Source organism: Platalea leucorodia (genome assembly GCF_965183815.1).
Source record: "Platalea leucorodia genome assembly, chromosome: 7".
Classification (NCBI taxonomy): domain Eukaryota; kingdom Metazoa; phylum Chordata; class Aves; order Pelecaniformes; family Threskiornithidae; genus Platalea; species Platalea leucorodia.
Genome location: NC_138829.1, coordinates 39,892,972 through 39,914,167, shown reverse-complemented (window position 1 = coordinate 39,914,167; position 21,196 = coordinate 39,892,972). Strand labels below are relative to the sequence as shown.

At 42.3% G+C, this 21,196-nt stretch overlaps 1 protein-coding gene across 1 annotated transcript in view; it reads right to left on the bottom strand.

The window, feature by feature from the left end:
* The window catches only part of SMOC1 (SPARC related modular calcium binding 1), a gene marked incomplete at its 5' end in the record, with an annotated part of 136,419 nt that overhangs the window by 52,939 nt on the left and 62,284 nt on the right, over positions 1-21,196 (bottom strand). Inside the window, 2 exons of the mRNA XM_082318875.1 lie at positions 17,791-17,838; positions 20,070-20,169. Coding sequence (XP_082175001.1) covers positions 17,791-17,838; positions 20,070-20,169 — 148 coding nt within the window. The remainder of the gene's footprint in view (positions 1-17,790; positions 17,839-20,069; positions 20,170-21,196) is intronic.

Genomic DNA, 21,196 nt, shown 5'->3' with positions numbered 1-21,196 from the left:
GAATAAGTTCTATTTTACATACCTGAAAGTTTTGAACAAGTATTTTGTATTCCTTAAAGAAGCATTTTAACATAGAACAGAAAACGCAAGCTATTTCAGAGACCTGGGGTCTCCTGTGATATTATGAGATGTACAGGATATTGTTACTTTGCAGCCAAAGGTCATGAAATATGTTCATCAAGTATGATCTACTCCTTTCTTCAAAAAGCTATTAAATTCCACACTTTTTCAAAAAAGGCATCTAACTGCAATAGTTCCTCATGCAAAGCATGTCACAAACAGAGGGATCAAAGAGGTCAAGTGCCTCCTAATCCCTCTAGATGGCAATGCCTCCAGATCAGGAACTCACGTACTGCAGAACCATGAAAGATCATTTCCCTTGGTTACAGAATATTCTCAGAGCCGTGATGAAGAGTGCATTGGCATGCTTCTCTTCCATGTTTTACAACCCAGCATGAATACCCACTTTATTTTGCCACGACAACCACTGAATACAGACAGCATCATTCAACAAAATACCTCTGATGGGACATAGTTTTAAAGCCATAAAACTCCTTTCCAGTAAGCCTCCATTTCCTACGGTACACCTGCAAAAGTTGAACTGATTTTTCTGGCTCAACTGATGTCAACTTAAAGATGGTATCTTTATCTTATCACTGGTAAGAGTGAAACAGGCAGGTCCAAACAACTCTCCCTAAGCCATTTTCACATTAAGATACCATGGCTATAAGCCAGAAGCCCACTTGCACTACCACTGTCAGAGGGTCGTAAGCTTAAGAACAGTTTTTGTTGTGTTAGCCTGACAATAACTCAGATCTATTGCTAATGCTTATGCTAGTGCAGATCTAGTGCTTACGCTCCCACTAGGAGTTCCTTCCCTTACCCTTGCAGAATATCTAGCAAGTGTCCGCATCTGGAATGACTGCAGTGTACACTGGGGTTGAGGGACAAGGAGATTCAGTTCATGCAAAAGATGGCAGTTAAACTGATCTTTTTACTCTGAATACAGGCACTGAGGCCACAAGCAACTCAAGTTATGTCTGGGGAAAAGTAAACTCCCTGCCATAGAAAAAACAAATTACTATGGAAAAATGTGAAGTAACTGCCTGCTGCTGTGAATCATTGCTCTTGCCTCAAGCCACCTAATGGAAGCTGAAGACAGGGGAAAGCTAGGTGACAGAATTAACTTCCTATATCACATCTCCTACCCAGGAAAATATACCCACTGCAAAAGTCATCTGTATACTTGCATCACCACGTTAACAGACTAAGATCTATACTCTTCCTAAGCAATCTCAACCTTCAGTACATCACCTTTGTGTTCTCACTGGAATCCATGAGACACTCTGTAAACATTTCTACCATTTTAAAGAGCACTAGTGTTTATGGGGTCAACCATCCCGGCCTTGTACAAAATCTCATCTTTTTTCAAGTCTACAGCTTGAACATCAAGGGTTCCCAAACTTTGAGTCGGCCTGATAGAATAGGATGGCACTTTGAAGTGCACAGCTCTGCGCTGGGAGGAGGCAGCCTTTGTCCAGTGTCAAGTGGTTCGTTCACTTGCCATCACCTGGTTTTCGGTGAGCCATTACAGAGCATAGCTGAAGCTAAATAGGCAACTTCGAGCACAGATAGCCAGGACCATGAGTGAATTCTTAGCATGTCCTGTTCAATGTAGCAAAGCACACCTTTAGTGAGTCTGTCAAACCAAAAGGAAGGGAGAAGAGCTTTCCTAGGCTTGGGCACTCCTGAGGGACTTAAGTCATACATACACCTTTCTGTGGCTTTAGTAACTCTGGTCGGATGCAACAAAGACCTGCCAGGTCAACATAAACTCCCTGTATCTGTGCAGTTCCTGAATCTTCAGGATGCAATTTTACAACTTTGACATTTCTACACATTATCCCCTGGCTTGGGGGTGTTGTTTTAAGTATTAAAAAAAGACAACAAAAACTGTGTTTGCATAGTCTTATACAAAAATACATGTCCCTTCCAGTATTGTAAAGGTGGAGCAAATTGTTGCCTTAATCACAATCCTTTCCTACATCAAGTGAAACAGTTTCGGCAAGTCATAATTTATTTAATAGTCTATGCAACTTTTATGCAGAGACATATATCACCAATATAAATGCAGAAAGTCAGCAGTCATGCCAAAAAAATGTGAAATTCTTATAATCCAGCCAAATCAAGATAATTTCTTGCCAAGCAGCTGAAATGGAAATGCACCAGTGCAGATAGACTTCCCTGCCAGGTTTTCACACCCTTTTCCAGTTCTATGCATGGAGATCCCACAGCTGTTAAGAAAAAAACAACTTTTTAAACCAAATTAGTAAAAGCGAGTTCTCACTCTTCATTGCCTTAATTTTAAGAAACAGCAACAATGTGCTCCGTTTGGATATAACAACCCACAGACACTTGGACACAGACCAAAGTATGGAAAAGTTTTGCTTAAAAAGATGAAAATGTGCCTAAGTGCTGAACATGAAAGGGCTCTGTATGGCTTAAGGAGCTCTTAACTGCAAAGTTGACTTGCACTGCCACTGCAATGATTTTTCCCTTCCTACATCAACTATTCTGTTTGCTGCACAGACACAGGCAGTGTTTACTGCCACACTGCATTCCAGGCATCATCCAGATAGGATGAGGAGCCGTCCCCTGTGCCTTCTGGAAGGCATTAGTTCCCACCCCCACCCCCCGGCTCCCTCCTCACATCTCCCTCGCAGGTGCGTCAACATGAAAAAAGCCACCGAGGACTTTGTGGTCCAATGTAGTCAGTGCATTTGTATGGCAGCACAATTCTTCGCCCTGCGAGAAAGCCTATCCCACGCACAGACAGCTGGAAGTAACTCTGACCCCCGTGACACAATTCAAAGCCTCCTCTGTTTGGCTTTTTGATTCCTGATTGACACATTCACTGCCAGGCAGAGATAAATGCTGCTGGGAGGACAATGTTGATCCGCTCCGACTATTCTTATGAAGGACTTTTTCAGAATAATAAACAAAAAACATGGGTGTGCTTAAGTGTCTGAATAGAACTGGAGATAGACAGAGAGGGGACTGGAGTGCTTTACAGAGGCTGGCAAGTCGATTGAAGAGTTAATTGTCTGGGTGTACAATGAGTTTATTCTGACGGCAAACAAAGAGCTCTCTCTTCCTGGGCCTGGTCCTATCAAAAGCAAACGTGTCAAAAGGGGTCTGGAGCAGCACTCTGTATTAATAGCGATGCTCTAGTCTCTGGGATTCGGCAGCTTTAAAATCGTTGAATCCCGAGATTCAGATAGGATCTCTCTAAAATCCAAAGTCCTCATTTACTGCTTAAGTTCTCAAGGTACTTCTACAGTAATTAGCCAAAACAAACCTGCCCTCTAACTTCTCATTCTTCCGTAGCTTTCAGCAAACGGCTCCTTTTGAAAAATAAAGGCACAGCAAGATACTACCCTTTAGACATGCTGTAGACACCTTCCCTGAAATGAGATCCAGTTTTACATTATTTCAATTATGTATCATTTAACAGGAGTCAGTTTAAACAAAACAAGTGGCCCTGAATGTCTCATACTTGGGAAGATACAGAATCCCAGTCCACATCTGGACCTGCATTTCAGAGCTTGCACTATAATAGGCCAAACCAACACAATGTCCAAACACACCCCCTGCCTCTGGGAAAGTTCAGATCCAGATTCAGATTTGAACTTTGCAGGTTGAACCAAGCCCTATGGTAATTACCACTTAAATACCTGACTCACTTCTGTAAGTTATACAAACCTTTCGGGGGCGGGGGGGAGGGGGGATCTTCCTAGCGCTGCTGCATGGAGGACAATGCAGCTGAACACTAAGCCATTACACTTTATCACTTTGTTAGGAAAACTCTTACGGATTTTGGTGCCAATGCAGAGAGACACATACATGTTATTCTAGGAACAAGCAGCAGCCATGAAGGCTCAGAGAATCAAGCTGAGCTGGTTGTGAACTTTCTAGTGATGTAAATTTGCTTCAGTACTTGTGAAAAGTTGTTGTTTTAACCCACTCGTAGAAATGTAGGATTCCAAATAATACTTTTCTTCAGGTATATGGGCATGCATCCAAGCAGAAGACAAAGGAAGAACCTTAAAATAATTAAAGTCAGCATTTGAAGCACTCGCCTAATTCAAACTTGAGATCTACCCTTTGCTCTCCCCTTTTTCAAGATAAGATCCCAACTACAGTACTATCGACTAATTTGGGAGGACAGCAGGGAGCTACAAGTTTGTGATCTCTCTTTTGTTCTAGCAAGTAATAAATGAGGGGTCCAAAACCTTGAAACTTGTGAAATAAAATTTTTTGGTTTTCAGCCAGTTTATCTCCAAATTGTGGACAGTAAACCGCAGTCTTAATCAATTTTGCAGGCTTGGAGTCTTGGACAAGAAGCAGTAGTATCTCTCAAGTAGCCTCAATACAGAAGTAATTCAGAACAAGGAACGTGCACACACAGTCCTGCTGTTTTGAACTTAACTAGAATTTTCAGTTCATTTTTGGACCAAAGTCCAACACCGACATGTTCTTTTCTATCAAAGCAATTTGTCCATAAGAGATGGGCAGAGAAGCAGATGATCAGATTTGAGTTTGGTTAATAGAGCATTTCTAAGGTCAAATGCAAGGAAGCCTGGATAGAGAAGATCTGTCATTGCGCATACGTCTACCTCATGCAGTTTTACAATTTTCAGACTCCACAGCCAAATTTCTACCCAAAATGCAAAACAGGTCTCTTCAAAGATTTGAAAGTAATGGTAAAATAAATGCCCAAGGCCAGATTTGAACCTTATCTGCTAAAAAGGAGAAGTAGGTAATAAAGGTCAGGGTAGTTTCAGACCATCTCCAGTTTAGAGTTGCACAAAAAGCTTTGTTTTGATCAATGTGGAATCACCCTCAAGCTGTGAAGGCATTGTCCCCTTGCCATCTTCAGAGACTTGTTATTCCCACCCTCCCCCAAGACTCCCCGCAGCAGTTTCATCTGTGAAGCCAGACAGAAATCAGGTGGCATCATATGACTTAGAAACACACCCTGTTGTCATCAGCCCTGACCTACGGAACCAAGCCTTAACTCCTTCAGTTATGTCCCTTCCCCAGAGAGAATGGCATCTAGCTTGGCAATGGTTTTAATTGTCTTAAGTCAAAATCTTCAATTAATTCCCAGAGTGGCTCAAATTGCCAGGAGAAGAAGAAAAGAAGAAAAAAAAAAAAAAAAGGAAAAAACTGAAGAACCTGATAATGATCCATTCAAAGGCTCTTGAGGGAGCTGCTAAGATGCAAGTCATTTTTGTTAATCTACTATTTCCAGTGTATCAGATTTGACCATTTCTCCATTTGAACCGAGTTCTTCCCTTCCCTTATAGGCAAAGTGTCACAATTCTTTGGAAGAAGGCAGTATTTCCCTGGTATTGCTGCATCTTTTCTATCCTGCTGCTGTTCTTGCCACCCTGCTGACATAATGATAAAAAAAGTCATTTTTTAATGACTGTATAAACTATGCAGTACTTTCATCTTGAAAAACAAGCATATTCCCAATCCCACAGTGTCAGAATTCATCCTCCTTTGCATTTTTCATATACCTCATGAAATCAGCTAGGCAGCAGCAGGGACAACACTAAAATCCCTCTTTAGCCTAGAGTCCATTGGCCTCACTGTACAGCTTGCCTAGAAATGCTACATGTAAATGCCATACATTTACATGTAAACCTGCTTATTTCACAGCAGATAATTTCACAATGCAGCATTTTGCAGCACATAAATTGCAAGCCCATTCTCACCAGCCACACCAGCAGGGTTAAAAAATGCTAGTTCAGCTACTTGTTGAGGAATGAAAAGTGGAGCAAAGCTCAGAGCCCCAGCTCAGTTTCTGGCTCTGCTTCGATTATCTGGTAAGTTTTCAGACAGAATCACAGCCTGCCTGTTGTAGCAGACAAAGGTTTCACAGCTTCTAGCAATGTTCTGCACAGCTAAAGATGAGAACCTGTGACCACCACTGAGCGTGGCTATTTTCCTTATGTACCACCAGCAATTTCAGTGGTGTAAAAAGCTCAGCTACAACAACACACAGGAAGGCTATCAGAATACCTTCAAACCTAAAGAACTCATATAGGCTGCAGAAAGAGGCTCCCTATGGAAGTAAAGAATATCTTTCATTCAGCTGCATACTTAGCTGTCCTTCAAAAGTCTAATGTCGTCCCCCTACTGATACACGTCCCCAGGGAGAAATGCAGGGACAGCTAAAAGACCCAAGGGGACTGGAGGGCTTTTGGGACTGGTCATAACACATAGCATCAAAAACTACCTGTTACCAGTAGTGACTACCTGATGCTTACCGAAGAATCATGACGTATATCCTAATGGACAATGGCAGCCGGCTGTGGGGATGGTACTGAGTTTCAAAACCGAGTCTCCAAGGCTCATTTTGACCAGCAGACACCTTCACAGGTCAACTGGCATAGAAAAGCCTTGCTGTGGTAAATGCAACCCAGCAATTATATGGCTGTAAATCCAGCATTTCCCTTTTTCTCTAGAAAAAAGGATCAGGGTAATGAAGAGGAGAGGAAAGATAGGGATAACCTTATTCTTCAGGGAGATAAACAATTGAAAGGAAATAAAACAGCTGTAATAAACAGTGAATAAAGAAGAATTGGGCCCTGCATCTGTGTAACAAAAGTTGTATCCAAGTGCGTATCAATATATGCTACAACCAAAATATTTGGAAAAGGTCATGCTAATCCATAGAAGGGATGTTAGGCCATCTTGTCCCAAGATGGAGCACTGTCCATACTAATAAAGGGAGCAAAGGGAGGTGAGTCAGAAGAGGCAGTATGGTACATGGCTGCTCCAGGCAGCCCTGGCACTAAGCTTCACAGGGAAAGTGGAGAGGAGAGGCAGAACACAGAAAAACAGAGCAGCAATATTCTAAGGGCTGGGTAAATCACAGTCCCCCTTCAGCAAGAGTTGGAGTACACACTATTAGGAATGTTTGTTGTTTTTTTTTTTTTTTTTCCAGAGTGGAAACACCTTCAAAGTGTCAGCATTACTTACACTGTGGAGTGAGTGATGAGATCAAGGAATCAGCAATAGCCATCACTGAGAAAGTTTAAAAATAGATTGAAGGAGTGGAAGAGAAGGAAGAGAGGCTTACTTTTTTTTATAGCTTCCTACTTGATAGAAGAATACATTTTCATCTCACCCTGTAAGCACTACTAGTATGATAGATACTGCAGGATTTTAAACCACAGTATCTTAATTTTGAACTATCTTCCATTTGGCTCACTGCCTTGAGTGACATTTGAAATAAAACAGGGAGCAAAAAAGTTTCCGCACAAAGAAATATTTCACTTAAGACACCATATCTCATAGCAAGATTTTAGCACTTGACATTGCCCCCAGCTTGAAGAGAAGTTTGCAGAAAGCTCTATAGCACTGTCAACAGCTGCCTGATCACAGCTGGCAAAAGCAACAACCACCGTATGATTGTTTAGTTTAGCCCCTCTGGTTTGATTCTACCTACAATATATCACGTCTTCTTTCAGAAGCCTCTGCTTTGATGTGAAGTATTCTCTGTTCCCCCCGCAACACACACACCCTCTCCTTGACTACCTCTCCCGAAAGGCTGCTCAGAGTCCACAATCAACTCCACCTTGCCACTTCTAGGCTGCGTAAGAGGCCAGATACCTGCAGCTGTGGAAGGGGAAGCACATCTGAAAAACCCACAAGGACATTGTGATTCTGATCTTAGACTGTTTTGCTGAACGAGACAAAAAAAATAACAATTGTTATGCAAGTTCATATGAGTAATGATCAGATCCCTAGCCTTGCGAATGTTTTGGGAGCTACCTGAAATACATAGTGGCCTGGGGCAAGGGGCATGAAGGGTGTGATTGTAATCTCACAGTCCCTCTTCCCTCTCTCCCCAACATCACACACATTCTCTTTCACTCCTCTCCTTCCAGCTCTGGTCTCTTCAAGGTAAAGACTCTACAAATTCTCCCACATCTTCAGGGAATACGGCCTATAAGTGGGGGGTGGGGATGGCAGCAAATTTCCCAGATCAATGGCCATTTGAAATTCAGACATATGGCTGAAGCCCTACAGCTGCATGTGTTAATTACCACACGTGTCCCCTGTAAAGCAGTCTGTTAAACCCAAAAAGAAAACAGAAGAGAAAAAAGCCGTTCCAAGGGATTAAGTAAATAGTCTAAATTTTTGACCCTGCTCCCCCAGACACATGCCTGTGTATAAGAACACAAACTCCCTTCCTTTCTCCCGACACCTGCATGCTGAGGAAGCCCAAGACCCCTTCCATCTCTAGCCATGTGCACTGAACCTATCTCAAAGTGTACTTTCTCCCTTCCAGCCCCCCCTTCCCCCTGCCCAGCCCCTTCTCTCGCCAGCCCCTCTCCCTTTCTCCTTTAGAGGACTAATTCCTGGCTGACAACCAGACTAGTCTTGGGCTTACAATACGCCTTTTCATTTCCTCACAGGCAAAGAGAATGGATACCTCGCTGCTACGTCTGTATTGCATGTGTGCAAACGAGGGAAAGGGGAAAAAACCTAAAAAACCTTAACTATGTTTTCTTCACCGCTTATTTCTGCAGGTTTTTTTCCCCCCAGGATCATTAAGATTAGAGGTTCAGAGCTTTACAGTGAGTGAGCACAACTCTGCTCTCTAACTATACTGTCCCAGCTAGGTCACCCCAGGATCTGAATTTAGTCTGAAGGAGTTTTTGTATTTGATCATGAAACTGAAGGAATACTTCTTCTATAGAAGGGAAGGAATGGGGAAGAATGGAGGGAGGCAGATAGGCAGGGTAACCAAGTAGTGCTAGAAGGACTTCCAAAGGATCTAACGTGCTTCAGAAGGAAATCTGTATGTATGGAACAAAGCACGTCTCAAAAATGTACACAGGGTACAAGTGACACCACATTCTCCAAATTAAAATATTTTTAAGAGGAGGACGGTCATTCCTCAAAGTTACAGACTGCCACACATCTACAGATTGACTGTTCAAAACGAGCCCAAGACAACTGATCTTAAGAACCATTATCATTTAAAGGCGTATTTGTGAGCAGCTGAACAGTCAAGATGAAACCTGTCAAGCCCTTACACTTGAGAATTGCTTCGCTACACCACCTAAAGGTCCCATCAGAATCTGAGCATCAAGCCGAGCACAGTGACATGTCATAAAAGACATGGACACCGCCCAGATAAATTCAGTCTGTCGGGAAGACTTCTCCGGTCCCTAGCCTTGTATTGCATTTTGCAATACATCTCCCTTGCTGTCAACATAAAACAAAAACCCGGGTGAGCACATGAGGGTAGCTATTATTCCAGCTAGATCTGTTCTAAAGCAGCTTTAATTCCTGTAGGTGCTGTCCCAGGAACTTGAACACACATTGTGGTTGCCCCTCCAGCTTCCCCCTACCTTATCTACAAGCACACATGCTCTGCATGCATTCAAGCTTTCCCATCACAATTTCATAGTTTCTCTCTCTTCTAGAGAAACCTTGACAGAGCTCATGGGGCAAAGGAGTCAAACGGAAAGTACTTCTAGTCCCTCAACTGAACCCTTGCACCCACAACAAAATACATTTCCTGGTGCATTACATTGGTTTGAAAGAAAACAACACTAACGTTCAGATGTCTAGATTGTTTTGCAGGATGAGCATACTCAAACAAAATAGGGTCATGTTAGGTTGGTACAAGAAAACAACTTCTAGCTTCACTTACCTGCAAACCCAGCAATTTCTCCAATTTATCCTCAGGTTTATTTTTAAGAAACAGCTACAGAAGACAGGAAGTCTAGGACTATTAATTTCAAAGTTATAATGATGGTGTTTTAAAGGATCTAGGGAAATACATAGAGCAATAGTATAACATCTTGGCATGCTGATCCAGACACTCAAAGAGCACGGGAAGAATTTTTTTAACAACTCTTTAAAAAAAGAAAAGGTGTCGAGGCCACATAGCTATGAAGTATTTAAACGACAAAAACAACCCACAGACCCCAGAACTATTCCATTTCTCTGCAAGCTGTAATTGGTCAGACACCAGAAATCCATGTATAGCACATAAACAGTTAATAATACCTTAACAGATGTTGCTTAATCAATTGTTAGCCTGCTTATTAGATCTACTCACCAGGCTGCTCAATATCATGACTTAATCATTTAAAAACCTTTACAGCTGTCCTTAAGACATTACAGACATGAGTAGTCTGTAGATTGCTATAACAACACTTGTAAACTACAATTTTATTAAGTCATATTATATAGACTAACCTACCGATTAGAACTGTTACTATAGAGATGAAAGCAGAATTCTTGCATTATATCAAACAAAATATACTTTAAAACAGAACTTGCTTTCTGCTTAAACTTGCCAATGAAACTTTCTTCAGCCTCAAATTTGATACATATGTTCTGAGGCCCACAAAAAATGTCTTGATGAAAACTAAACAATTTCAGACAAGTCAGTGATGTGGGGACCCAAAAAGATTGTTTTTAATTCTACTGTTTATGTAGCAAATTTGAGGTTGAATTTTTCTTCTAGGCCTTAATATTTCAAAAATCTGGTTGATTTATGAGATATATCCAAGTGTTGCTTAGAACACTGCTCTACATTGGAAAAGTGATCCAGTATACACAGTATTGTAAAATTACATTCCTCTGTTCTCACAAAAATTGATCACAACTCCCAGTTAAAAGCTGGATTCTCTCCATCTTATAAAATCTGTAAAACTGGCAAACTACAATCTGCTGTACCTGTGAAATTCACTTGCTTTCTACAATTACATTTAACTGGAATTTAAGAAAAAATTTTGTAGATTATGTACAGTGTAGGGATAGCAATAGGAACCAGACAGAATTTTGAATATTTACAAACTGGCAAACCTGCTGATTAAAGTAATGGCATTTTTTTACAGAACTATTTTTATAACAGAGAAGCAAACTTCAATTCTACCGCTAAGTTGCTCAGAAAGATAAATACGAGCTAACCATAAGATTATGTGCTACACATTCCATCTACAGAATTTTTTTATTCACAGCCCACTCAGGCCTTCGCAGGACAGTGTTTTTGTTGCACTAATCTCTCCTAGTTACTTCTCAGTCACCCGAGTTTTTATCCCAGTTTCATGAAAAGTAGCACAAATTCGTGTTTCTCCCAGAGAGTACTTCCTGCCCCCTGTTAAATTTTATCAGGGTAGACTGAGAAACTGTCACCATCAGTGTGTGGTAGGACAAATCAAGCTTTTGCACGACCAGAGGACTTGGAGCATTCACGTAGCACATGCACAGCAAATCTGCTGCTTTCAGGAAGCAGACTTATATATGCATAGCACAGTCTGACTTTCCACATAGCTACGCTACATACGCAGCTCTGTCCAGAAGCATCAAACTGTATGCATGCACTTTGTGTACTCGTGTATATTTTACCCAGGAAAAACCTGACAAAAACATAGCTCTAGTCTAGGAATATTACGTGACAAAGTTGAACAGTTCAGAAAGCAATTTTTGTATGAAAGTTCTCCTTTATCTAGACTTATGAACTACTATATTATTTATTTAAAAACAAATACGTAACATAAACAACCCAGAAGAATTGTTTGGGTAGCACTGCAAACTTAGTACCTGCTAATGTTCTGCAAGAAATTAATCATAAAATGGTGCTCACCAGCTAGAACCATCACTTGACTTCATACTGCCCCAGTAAACTTGTATTTCTTTCACCTTACTGATGAAAGCCATACAATATTTCTCTACCTTTCCTATATCCTCCACAAGCTGCTAAAGACATCACAAAGCATTTTCTCAGTATTGATGAGGTTGGAGAGGCAGGAATAATTGGGCACTTGGGCACTTGAAGCTTGGTTTGTGTAATAGCACAGCTCTGTTTCAGATTTGATCAGTACCCAGTTGAATCCAGAAAGAACTGGAGAAGGTAAAGACCAAAGTCCCAGTCTCAGGTTTTGGTCACATTTCAACTTGACATTTTTGTCAAGATATTACCTGTCTTCTGAGATGTACTAACCACTGCAGAGGCAGCGTGCTTCCCTCGCTGCAAGCAGATGGCAGGTGAATTAGTGCCAGCTGCACCTGACTTCTTACCACCAGCAGACAAAGCTTCCAGGTCTCCATGCACAAACGGTTCCATTTATTTACATCAGCACAAGCCGTCCTCCACTTGGGTTTGCCCGAGGAGAGCGTTCACCCTTTACTGCTCAGTCTAATTACTGACTCAGACTAATGGCTCATTACTGATTCAAATTGCTCAGTCTACTGGCTGCACAACTAGGCCATTAACATTTTCTAGAGGTAAGACTCTTGGAAACCAGCAGGAAGAGAGCCACAGAACAGGCCAACTTGCCCACAACTGCAGCAGAGAATTTCCCTGCAATGAAGCCTGCCTTCAAGCCCATTTCTCGCAGTTAAACCCACTAAAAGGGACCAATTCTACATGTTTAATGGACAGGAGTTTTAAGTTGTTCATCTTAGGTTCCTCAAATTGCTTCAGTGTTCTCTTGTAGGCTGCAAATTCATTGGGCAAAGCTTTTCGCAACTCCCATACAAGAGTCATGCTACATGTAAGACAGTAAGTGTAAAACAAGCTCAACCCAGGCTGTGCCTTCTGTGGGACCATCAGAGCTTCCATTTCAGCAACATCACTGTACCTGCCCCAGATTCAGGGAACTGCAGATGCTATTGCCAGCTTTTGCAATAAGGAAACAAAGCAAGTCAAAACAGGCCTGGAACTTTACGCACTGCAAGAGACTTTATGAAAGAAAAAGGGAGTTCATACCACTCAAGACTCTTCATGACTGGCACTGACAGTTTATCCAGCCCATATTTACCCTGTACTTGCATGATCTTTTAATCCCAGATTATAGAACTAAGCCTCCTTTCCCATTTCCTTCATTCAGTTGATTTAAAAATGCTATCAACATCTCTCTCACAGTGTCCAAAACAGTTAACAACCACTAAACAAAGCAGTATCCCTACTTAGATTCGCCCCCCCCCCCCCCCCCAAATTTCCAATCTCTCCACTTTTAATTCACTCAGTTTCCAGTTTTGAGAAAGAAGACCAAGTGATTTTATGGAGATAAGCAATGACATGGCTGCTTTTTACATCCCTCTGCCTCCTGACCAGCCTACTTTTTAAAACCTGCTTGGTGACTGTGAAAGACGCTACGCATGGCTGCAATATGCCAAATTTGTAGCTTTGAGCTCCTAAAGCCCCAGCATTCCTTAGATAAAGAAAATGAAGTTTTGTTTTGTTTCATGTTTGCTTGTTTTGTTTCAAACATGTGGCACAACTTCCCTTTGCCTGGAAAGGAACGTTCTGCATTCTTTAGGCAGGGAAGAAATCCAGTCATGTTGGCTCCAAGGATGCCTTTCACTCATTCTTAAAACATTAACAACCTCCTAGTGGGAGAGAGGGGGGGGATCCAGCCCTCTAGGGGACAGCGTGCATCTCCCAAGTCTCAGGCCTTTCAAACTAAGCAGCAACTGGAGTAAATTAGTGCAAGAAGCTCCTTACAAAAAAGGATTGTACAAGGAACAAGCCAGAATAAGGAACAGACAGCAAGAGAAATCTGCAGTTCTGGATATCCTAATCCCACCCAAGAATAACTGCATTCCCTGACAAAGGTCCTGGAAACTTGCTCTTCACTTGCCGGCTGAATTCAGCATAGAAAGAACAGTGGTAAATGTTTGAGCTGCAAAGTCCACACACGGAGCATGTCGTGGAGAACCTGGGTTTCCATTCCACCTCGTACAAACATGCTTCCATCTCCCCAAGCCCAGATCTGTTCTGCATTCCAGCAACAGAGCACTACTCAGACACAGAACAGATCAATATGTTCTATTTTAAAGTTTTAAGTTTGGTGCCAATTTAATTTGATTTAAACTACCTTACAGGGTAAATTGTATGAGTAACTGGCATTGCATCATACAGTAATAGCAGCAATGTAAACATGGGCAACCAGAGCATGGGATTTAAAAATAAAAAGGATTTCTTGCAGAAAGCTCCACGGAGCCACTTCTGGAACTACCTGCCAAGCCACATGACCATAAAGCCATTTAATTTTCTTTTCATCAGTAGTGAGAGAGCCTGTGAGTGAAGTCACATGTTACCTCACACCTTCTGGTCACTCCATCATACCTATTGACCCCCAGAAATCAGGGCTAAACAGGATGGAAATGAGGCCAAAACATTCGAAGAAAGAGAGCTATTACCGATAACCAGCCCTTTTCTCCTTCCAATGTTAATTTGCCTCTTCTAAAGGAGAGCTAATATGCTAGTAAAGCCTTCCCTTTCATTTATTACCCAACAGCTTAAGCCTATCCATCTGCACTGTTTCTAGGGCAGAGCAGCCTCCATCCAAAAAACTATTTTACTCTGAAGACTTGAAAGGCACGAGCATCACAAAGTTTATTAGCTCCGTATCTTACATTCCTGTATGAATGGGACAAAAGAAATCACTTTTGAGAGTCTTAGCTATTCCTTTTCCTCCTGAGAGCATCTATTCTGTGCCAGATAATGCTCTTTGACTCAGAGACCCTCATCCAGGGATAGAGAGAGGAGTCTTCTGTGCAGTGGAAAAAGTCCAAAAGCTCCCGAGTCAGATGGCAGTTGCCCAAAGTGATGCCAGAAGTTTCCAAGATGTGCCTCTACAACAGAAAGGTCATCACTGACCCAGTTCCTGCTGAACCCCTCCTCATCCCTGTCCTTTTTTCTCTTCTTGCAAAGAGCAATCTTTGCAGAAAGAGTCTGAACACTCAGCTAGAATGGATGGTTATATGCATGCTGGCTAGCCACCAGTCTTCAGAGAAGCCAGACCTCCAGCGACCACCTTACTTCAAGGAAGCCAGGCTGTTCTTGATTCCAGCTTCCTTACAACAGGACCCAATACTGGAATTTTGAATCAAGGTAACTTAAGACAAGAAAGAACACTGATAAGATAGCCAAATTCATTTTTAGATTAGGTATTCATCACTAGCTGAAAAAGTAATGCTAAGTCCATCAAATTTTAAACCAAATTATTTCAGCTTCTAAAAGCCCTCTTGATTTTAAAAGACCTATTTAATAATTCCTCACAAGTATTTTTCTAACATGATGGAGAAAGACCAAAGTGGCTTGCGCAGGGGCTTCCAACAGATATGAACAGTTCAGAATTGGAGGGGACAGAAAGTTTACATGATTGCTTGAAGCATGCTGGCCCAAAGGGAAACATTTTCCTTTTCTTGGCAGCTACTGCATAGGATGTTTCTGCAGCCACGTGACCAAGCATACCATTCTTGAAACAGGATGCCACAGGCACCACCAAGGAGAATCAATTTATATTACAAATTTTAGATTAATTCATTCATTTACAGTTCTCTTTTTTTTGCATGTTCCAACCTCTGAGTTAATAAAGGGAGTGAAATGGGAAAAACAAGTTCAGATTTTTTCCCCTTTTGCTCCTGTTTCGTAGGAAATCCAATGTCAGCTGCTTCCTATTCTAGAAGAACAGATCAGGACTACTCAGGTAGTAAGCCTACAAAAAACCCCCACTCAGAAATAATGCAGATTTCAAGAGCTACTTGATTTGTTTGCACTTCAGGCTAGACTAGCAATGATTGCATTAACAGAATGATAACAATGCGTTCAGGTGCCAATTATACATTAACACGTAATTACAGGTTTACAGGGACATATCCTTATCTAAAATAAGAGGCAGGCTTCAGCATTCAGTCTTAACTAAGTAGTTTTCCTTGCATCTTTCTTCTCCCTACCTTTTCTTAAGTTACTATACACAACCAATAGACTGGAGAGCAGATATGCTCAAAATGCATCATTGCTCTGAAAATAGCAATCTATAATTCCTGTTAAGTGTTTTCAGGACTGGTTTGACAGTCTTAGAATCATAGAATGCTTTGGGTTGGAAGGGACCTTTAAAGGCCATCTAGTCCAACCCCCCTGCAATTGGCAGGGACATCCACAACTAGATCAGGTTGCTCAGAGCCCCATCCGGCCTGGCCTTGAATGTTTCCAGGAATGGGGCATCTACCATCTCTCTGGGCAACCCGTTCCAGTGTTTCACCACTCTCATTGTAAAAAATTTTTTCCTTGTGTTTAGTCTAAATCTACTCTCTTTTAGTTTAAAACCATTACCCTTGTCCTGTCGCAGCAGGCCTTGCTAAAAAGACTATCCCCACCATTCTTGTAGGCCCACTTTCAGTATTGAAAGGCTGCAATAAGGTCTCCCCGCAGCCTTCTCTTCTCCAGGCTGAACAACCCCAGCTCTTTCAGCCCTTCCTCATAGCAGAGGTGCTCCATCGCACTGATCTCTTTTGTGGCCCTCCTCTGGACCTTCTCCAACAGGTCCACGTCCTTCCTGTGCTGAGGACTCCAGAGCTGGACACAGTGCTCCAGGTAGGGTCACACCAGAGCAGAGCAGAGGGGCAGAATCACCTCCCTCAATCTGCTGGCCATGCTTCTTTTGATGCAGCCGAGGATACGGTTGGCCTTCTGGGCTGCGAGAGCACATTGCCGGCTCATGTCCAGCTTTTTGTCTATCAGCACCCCCCAGTCCTTGTTGGCAGGGCTGCTCTCAATCCCTTCATCCCCCAGCCTGTATTGATACCAGGGATTGCCCCGACCCAGGTGCAGGACCTCGCACTTGTCCTTGTTGAACCTCATGAGGTTCACACAGGCCCATTTCTCCAGCTTATCCAGGTCCCTCTGGATGGCATCCCGTCCCTCAGGCATGTCAACTGCACCACTCAGCTTGGTGTCAACAGACAGTCAACAGACAGTCCCAACATGGAAGATGTTCTTCAAATTAAAGTGCTGGCATCAAGGTAGGCATTTTCCTGAGTTTGGAAGTGTCAGGAATAATTGGTTTAGAGTGTTAGCAGTAAAAATCCTGCTTCAGATATCAAAACAGGAACTTTTCCCAGGAAGCAGCCTTCATCCTCACCAGCAGGAGTAAGGATGCATTCATCCCTGTTTTCTTGTAGTAAGGAGACAAACTCAAAAGTTGGCTGTGAACAGGGGGTAGGGGGGAGAAGGGTTGAAAGTCAGGGTGTGGAGAAGGCCTAAAGACAAATTTGACTGCTCATCAATGTATATGTCAGTGGTCACCCCTCTCAAGACTATTTCAATGAATGCAAGCCAGAGGACACAGAGAAGGGCTACGAATACACACCGGAGGAGAACACCATATCTAGTGCCTTGCTCATGAAAGGCAAGGACTGAAGAAAGGAGCGTAAAGAAGGACCAACAATGCTTAATTCACTAAAGAGTGAGATTTCTAAGCACAGCTAGGGTTTAAACCAGTGCTGCTCCAGCTGGCCAGAAGGTTTTATGCTCTGTTAAAAACCCCACCTTTCAATGCATCTAAAGCCACAACCATGACATTGGCACTCCTGACTCACAGTGTACTAGGCATATTGATAGCCCTCCTAATCTCTAGGGATTTTACTGAGAAATGCTCAGTAGTTAACCTCAGGGTGAACGAGCAGAGGTTATTCTGTGCCAGCCACCACTTTGGGAAGCTCTGCTTTCATGTACTCCATCTCAGCTGATGAGCACATAGCAGAGCACACCATTTTCTACTCCACAGGTGCACAGACAGACTGTCATCTTATTCCTCCTCCTGAAGGGGGACATCTAAAGGCACATAAGCCTCCCGCACACCAAGCTGGTTAGGAACCCGGGTTCTGAGTTATCTCAAGGGACTTGGCTAGGCAGCTGCTGTTACAAAACAAGTTGCTGAAGCACAGGACTCCACTCACCTTTCCTTCCTGAATTACCCTGGCTTGATGGTTTATCAGTTACAGAACCTAAACGGAAGGAAAAAGAAAGACAGACATCTATTTAGATGCTGCATGATCACACAGAACATGTAATATCACATTAATACAGTCAATATATCAACCCACAAAGTGTCTGTTTTACTTGCCAACAGCTCAGTTTAGGAGTCAGAGAGCCTGTGGCTTCAACCAACTGGGATAGCATAAGGAAGTTTTATGCATTAAGATGTTAAATCAGGATGAGGGTAAACAAGAAATCTTTAGTAGCTGGATCCAGTGATTTGAAAGAGCTCAACAGAGCAGTGTGCTAGTAAGAAACCTGGAATAAATCCAAGGGCAAGGAGGAAAGATCAGTAAGAGTCACTTTCGTTTGCACGTCAGGAAGAACAAATCAAAACCAGGTGGGGAGAGTGTGCAGGGAATGCAAGCGGCAGTATTCTAAAGGAAAGGGATTAAGTGGGACAATTTGCAGAAAATGGATTTCAACCAACCCCTGAACATCCCCAGCTGTTTGAAAAGGGACACTGAATAAGATCCAGCATGTACTTGAATAGAACACATTTTGGGGTTTTTAGCATAACTTAGATCTTCACATAATATATATGATTCTACACTTCTGCAGTTTGCTTTAGTGCTTCATCACAGTTTTCCACTAAAACTTGAACTGATAATGAAATCTTTTTGAACAAATCCATTACCAAAGTGTATAAAAATCTATGACAATTTTTTTTTTTTTTTTTTTTTTTTTGGTATAGCTTTATTCCCAGGAAACTGATTCTTCTGTGAACCATTACTACATGGCTCCAGTGATTACTGATCCTTCAGGAAACATGGATCGTAAGTCAGTTCCAAAGGAGTCAGGCCCAAGAGTCTGGTCAAGATAAACTCTAAACATAAAGTCTATTGCCCAGGCACTTTCACTTGCAGATCAGTTCATCACAGATCTACTGCTGAATTACAAGTAGGAAGCATATACCCAATAGTAGTCATCATAGGCCTAACATCTGTGTGTCCTACAATACACCATGAATTTACTTTCCAGGTAACACAAATTTATAAACAGCTCAAGACTAAATTAACAGATCAGCAAAACTCTAAAACATGCCCTACCAAAACCATATACTGGTAATGGTGGCACAAAGTCATATTGTAAGGTTTAAGCCAAATTACTGCAGCATTTCACCTTACACAAAACCAGGATATTAATCTTATTTTCTTTCCATGTACCTGTGAAACACCAAGCATGTCCTCAAGCTACATTGACTCACTGGTTCCCAGACAGTTCTCCCACTCAACTCAAACCCTCATGCAAGTCACTATGTTTGCTTATTACCACAAAACACCCTACAGGCAAGAGGACACTGAATAAAGCGAGGATTAAAAAAACCCAAAAGTTTGACTGCTATCTTGCTCGCATCTGAAGGGCAAACACTGCAGGGCCATATGAAAATCTAGAGCCCAACCTCATCCCATTTGAGCCGTGGGCTGCCATACTGAATGGTGGGGAGAATAAAACAAACAACATCACTCTGTTTTAAGTACAGAAAATGATGAATTTGGGCCCAGTAAACCATAGGGTGACAGAACAGTGTCAGGCTGAGAGCCCAGAAGCATGCCACTTAATAAACCCATGAATAACAGCCTGGCTCTGGACCTCCGTCTCGTGAGCTATGGTGCAAGCCCAGTGCTGTCTGGCCCATGACACAAACACAGGGATCCTGAACTAAGCAACATGATCAGAAGACCCAAATCCATTATAACAGCAGGACCCCAGATTTAGGGGCTAGTAGTCAACAACTACCAGTTTCTCACAGAACCACCTTACCAAACTTTTAACTGAAGTCACGCTGCAGGCAAGACAACTCCACGGCCCACCCAATACAGCCCAAGAATGACTTCTTTTAAAATACAGCTCATGGAAAAAAGTTATCCCATCTGTTACAGGAATCTCTGGTTTTGGTGTACACAGGAACACTGAGACTCTTGCCTTGGCTACCACAGGCTGTTACGTAGTGGTTTTGCTCAGTGAGCTTTGCAGGAGTGTCTGTACCCTAACTGCAGGGTGGACATGCCACAGTCCAAGCTCCCTTGCAGCTTCCAAATGCCAGCAAGCACATAGGGCGATACAAGCACAATGGCAGAGTTAAATCAGGTAAACTGGCCAAGTCACCTGAAAAGATTAAGCACTCTGAACAGGACGTGTTGTCCCCAACCCCCTTCAGTTATCAAATTAGTATTTGTTGAAGCCACTCCCACAGTACCTGAACATACAGGAGTTTTGTTCTGTACAGAAGAGCCGCTAATAGGCTTGCCATCGGGTGTCACACACCAGCAGTATCCAGTGTAGGTATGGCACTGCACCTGTTTAATAAAACAAAGAGCAGGCATTTCATTTCTCACTCTATCACCCACCACTTTTATTATAATCCAGCATCTTAGTGGAAGTCCCAACCAGACGCATCACAAACACATGCTTCAGAGTGAGAAGGTTACTCAAGGTCACACAATGATATCAGAGTATCTTTGATATCATTATTTTTTCATTCTCCCCTCACCTCCCTCCCCAAAGAAAGGTTATTTCTCCTACTCCAACTTCTTTAGCCCCAATTCAGGAGGCAAAAGAAGTTACAAGTAGTCTGCTGAGAACACTTCGGTTTGGGGATGCAGCAGTTGTGTCTCAGCTCATTCCACCCTCTGCTAAATCCCATTTACTATTTATGATTAAATAGTTGTCCCACTGCATCTCAGCTGAGATAAGGAAAGGCCACCCTGGCCCAATTCCACAGCCACTGCTTGAGAACAGCATTCTGTGGGCATTTCGAGAGCATCGTGTTCAGAAAAATGCAACACTGACTTGTTATGTTAACAAACCCTCTCCAGATAGATTTAAGCTCTCTCCTGTTACTATGTCAACCTAGGCAGTAGGAGCAAGATCCAACATGCTTGCTCTTCATGTATTGACAAGGACTTAAGAATATTTGATGAAGGCTCTAGTGAGCCAAAAGGTACACAGCATAATATTCACTTTGCTTAACTTTAAAGCTCTAAATCTGAACTGAACATCTAGAGTTGCCCAGTTCCTTCCTTCACCACAGAAGGACACCAGAATGACTAGTTCAGATGTGGACCTCTGAAGTGAGAACAGATAAATCCTGATCCAGCTGATTGGTCTTAGTAACAGCTATGCAGATATTAGTTCAGTGGCACTATAGTTTCATCCAGCTTAATAAATCTAATTACAGCCTTCTCCTCAGCTTTCAAAGAGTGATCAAGCATTTGGATGAAATTCAGCATGCCTTTTCATTTCCCTTGAGACACAAGCAAATGATCATCATACAGGCATCTGTGTAAATACTAACAGTTTCCAAAATTCTTTCTAGGATTCTAG